This window comes from Vigna umbellata, chromosome 3, assembly GCF_029865625.1.
Source record: "Vigna umbellata cultivar VRB3 chromosome 3, Vumbellata_1.0, whole genome shotgun sequence".
NCBI lineage: Eukaryota > Viridiplantae > Streptophyta > Magnoliopsida > Fabales > Fabaceae > Vigna > Vigna umbellata.
Window position 1 is genome coordinate 31055502 of NC_142167.1, and position 3112 is coordinate 31058613.

General features: G+C 32.0%; 1 protein-coding gene across 1 annotated transcript; it reads left to right on the top strand.

The window, feature by feature from the left end:
• The first annotated feature begins 529 nt into the window (after positions 1-529).
• Positions 530-2682, top strand: LOC124827955 (cationic peroxidase 1-like). Its single transcript, XM_047301142.2, has 4 exons — positions 530-795; positions 1539-1730; positions 1850-2015; positions 2125-2682. The coding sequence occupies exons 1-4, from the start codon at positions 589-591 to the stop codon at positions 2508-2510; spliced, it is 951 nt and encodes a 316-aa protein (XP_047157098.2). The 5' UTR covers positions 530-588; the 3' UTR covers positions 2511-2682.
• Positions 2683-3112: the final 430 nt, after the last annotated feature.

Consider the following 3112-nt stretch of genomic DNA (forward strand, 5'->3'; position numbering starts at 1 on the left):
TTACTTTTATGCTTAAATATTTCCATCATTATACATATTTCCCATGTTTTTTCTTTATGATTTCACTATATAGTTGATGTCTAATCAGATGAAAAAACAAAGCCTTATTTTCTTTCTTTTTCACCTAAACCAAAACGTGTAGTAAGCTTGAGGCTGGTCAATGATATGAGTTAAATAATGGTAAGGATCTTAAACTCGATTTGGATATTTAAACCAAAGATATATCGAACAAAACCACACAATTTTCAAATTTTTCGCCGAAATGGGTCACTCTCTGTAGGCTTACTAGTAGATCAGTCGTGAGACACATTTTACAATTCAATATATATGGGAAAATACAGCTAGATTTTCTGCCTAAAATATATGAAACTCAACGATTAACACTAGATAACACCTACCACACTAATATTTCTATAATAAAATACATCACACTTTCTTGATAAATCCAATATGGCTGCAGATGTTGACTTAAAGGAAATCCCAACTAAACTAACATAAATCTCATATATAAATACCACCACATGCAAACACTACTTATAAACCCTACCTTCTTAGTTTACGTCCTTCAGTTTCAAAACTACAATCGCCATGAACATTTCAAATATCACAGTTCGTTTTTTCTTACTCTTTTCCCTTATAGGGATAGTCTCAGCCCAGTTATCAGCTACCTTTTACGGAAAAACGTGTCCTAATGCACTTTCAACCATTAAAACAGAAGTAATGTCTGCTGTTAACAGCGATCGTCGTATGGGGGCTTCCTTGCTTCGTCTTCATTTCCATGATTGCTTTGTTCAAGCAAGTCAACTTTTACTTTCTTCTTTTTTCGTTTCTGTTTTTTTCATCTTTCCTACCATATATGTTTTTTTCTTTTCAGAATATACTATCACAGAGTCATCATAAAAGTTCACATACCACATGTTTATAATAGAGATATTAAGTGTTGCTTAAATAACAAAAGTAACATTTCAGTGAGTTAGATTCTTTAAAATTGAAGATAATGCTTTATGTAAAAAACTTTTTTTAATTTTAAGTTTTGTGTCATTTACTTTAAATTATTTTTTTATTGATTATAAATTTATGTTAGTAAATTCACTCTAATTAAGCTTGAGTTTGGTTTCTTCTGCACTAAGTATTTAGAATAATAAAATATTTAATCGTTCAATCAAAATTGACATTATATCACGTAGTCGTCGGTTTCTCAGAAACTAATATAGTAATTACCAAGATAAAATGTCATTTCTTTTATTAGAAAATCAACATCAACAATACATACATATTCGTTTTGTTTACTATTAACGTCACTTTTAATAGCTAAAAGTTGACTTTTATGCATGCATTTGTTTCCATATTGGCAACAAAGTGATGTTGAGACGAAGTCCAAATCATTCAGAATTAACAATAAGACAAAACGTGGCAACCGTTCAATCATACAAATCTTAATTGGTAAAATAAAAATGAGAATTAATAATAATTAAATGGATTTGTAAAATATATATGATTGTCATTGTGTTCATACCTGATATGGTTGTTATTATTAGGGATGTGATGCATCAGTACTATTGGATGATACGTCAAGTTTCACAGGTGAGAAATCAGCGGGTCCCAACGCTAATTCCCTGAGAGGGTTTGATGTAATAGACACCATAAAGTCTAAAGTGGAGAGCTTATGTCCTGGTGTTGTTTCTTGTGCTGATATACTTACCGTAGCAGCAAGAGACTCGGTAGTTGCAGTAAGTATATGTATATATTTGAAGCTAATTAAGTTAAGATGGTAATTATTAATTAATAGATTAATGAAAAATGTGTATTAGGTACTAATAGTGAAGAAATTAATTTGATGTAATTTCAGCTTGGTGGAGCTAGTTGGACTGTGCCTTTGGGTAGAAGAGACTCAACCACTGCAAGTTTAAGTTCTGCTAACTCAGACTTGCCTGGTCCCAGTTCAAGCTTAAGTGCTCTCATCTCTTCTTTCTCCAACAAAGGTTTTACGGCTAAAGAACTGGTTGCTCTTTCAGGTAGCTAGCTATACCTGAAACTGTTCATATTTTCAAAAATATAAAATATTGTTAGTTAAATTGAAATGGGACTTGAACTTGATTTTTTTCTAAACGCTATTTGAATCAGGATCGCACACAATTGGGCAAGCCAGGTGCGCAACTTTCAGAAGAAGGATTTACAACGACACGAACATAGATTCCTCTTTTGCAACATCATTGCAAGCAAATTGCCCAAGCGTAGGTGGTGACAGCACGTTGTCCCCTCTTGACACGACCAGCCCAAACACCTTTGACAATGCATACTTCAAGAATTTGCAGAGCAAGAAGGGTCTTCTGCACTCAGACCAAGAGCTTTTCAATGGCGGATCCACTGACTCTCAAGTAAATGCTTATAGCAGCAACCCTGCAAGTTTCAAAGCTGACTTTGCCAATGCGATGGTTAAAATGGGGAACCTTAGTCCACTCACTGGCTCCAGTGGCCAGATCAGAACCAACTGTAGGAAGACCAACTAAGCTTTTTCGCCTTCTTCTATTCTACGGTATAAGCACTATGCAAGTCAAAATTATTATGTGCTATTTTAGCTATTGTAGCCATTGCAGTCTAGGACCAAAGCAAATGACTCCTTAATTGTAATGATGATAGTATAATATCAGAATATTAATGTCAGAATGTTTCGACTGTTAATGTAAGGTATTGGTACTACTTATCCTAAAATTTCATCGCTCATGTCTGCAATATTGTATGAGAAAAAGGCAAGAAAAATTTTAAAATATTAGAACGGATAATCAGATACAAAAATAATAATTTTCAAATCAAATTATCTTAAGTATTATTATACACTTTAACGTATGGTCACACTTTAGAATCAGTCAATCGTTTGTCATCTCGTTAAAAAAAATTTACACACTATAGTAAAAACACTTATTTTTATTACTAATTTTAACAATATATATTAGTATTTTAAATTAAAAAATAAAAATAAAATATTAATATATTGAGTTATTAAATAGTTTTTTATGTAAATGTAAAAACACCTTGAAACTCTAATTTTAAGCACGTGTTAAAAAAATCATAAGAATTTATCTACAGTAAAAAACGTGGTGAATTTCTGCAT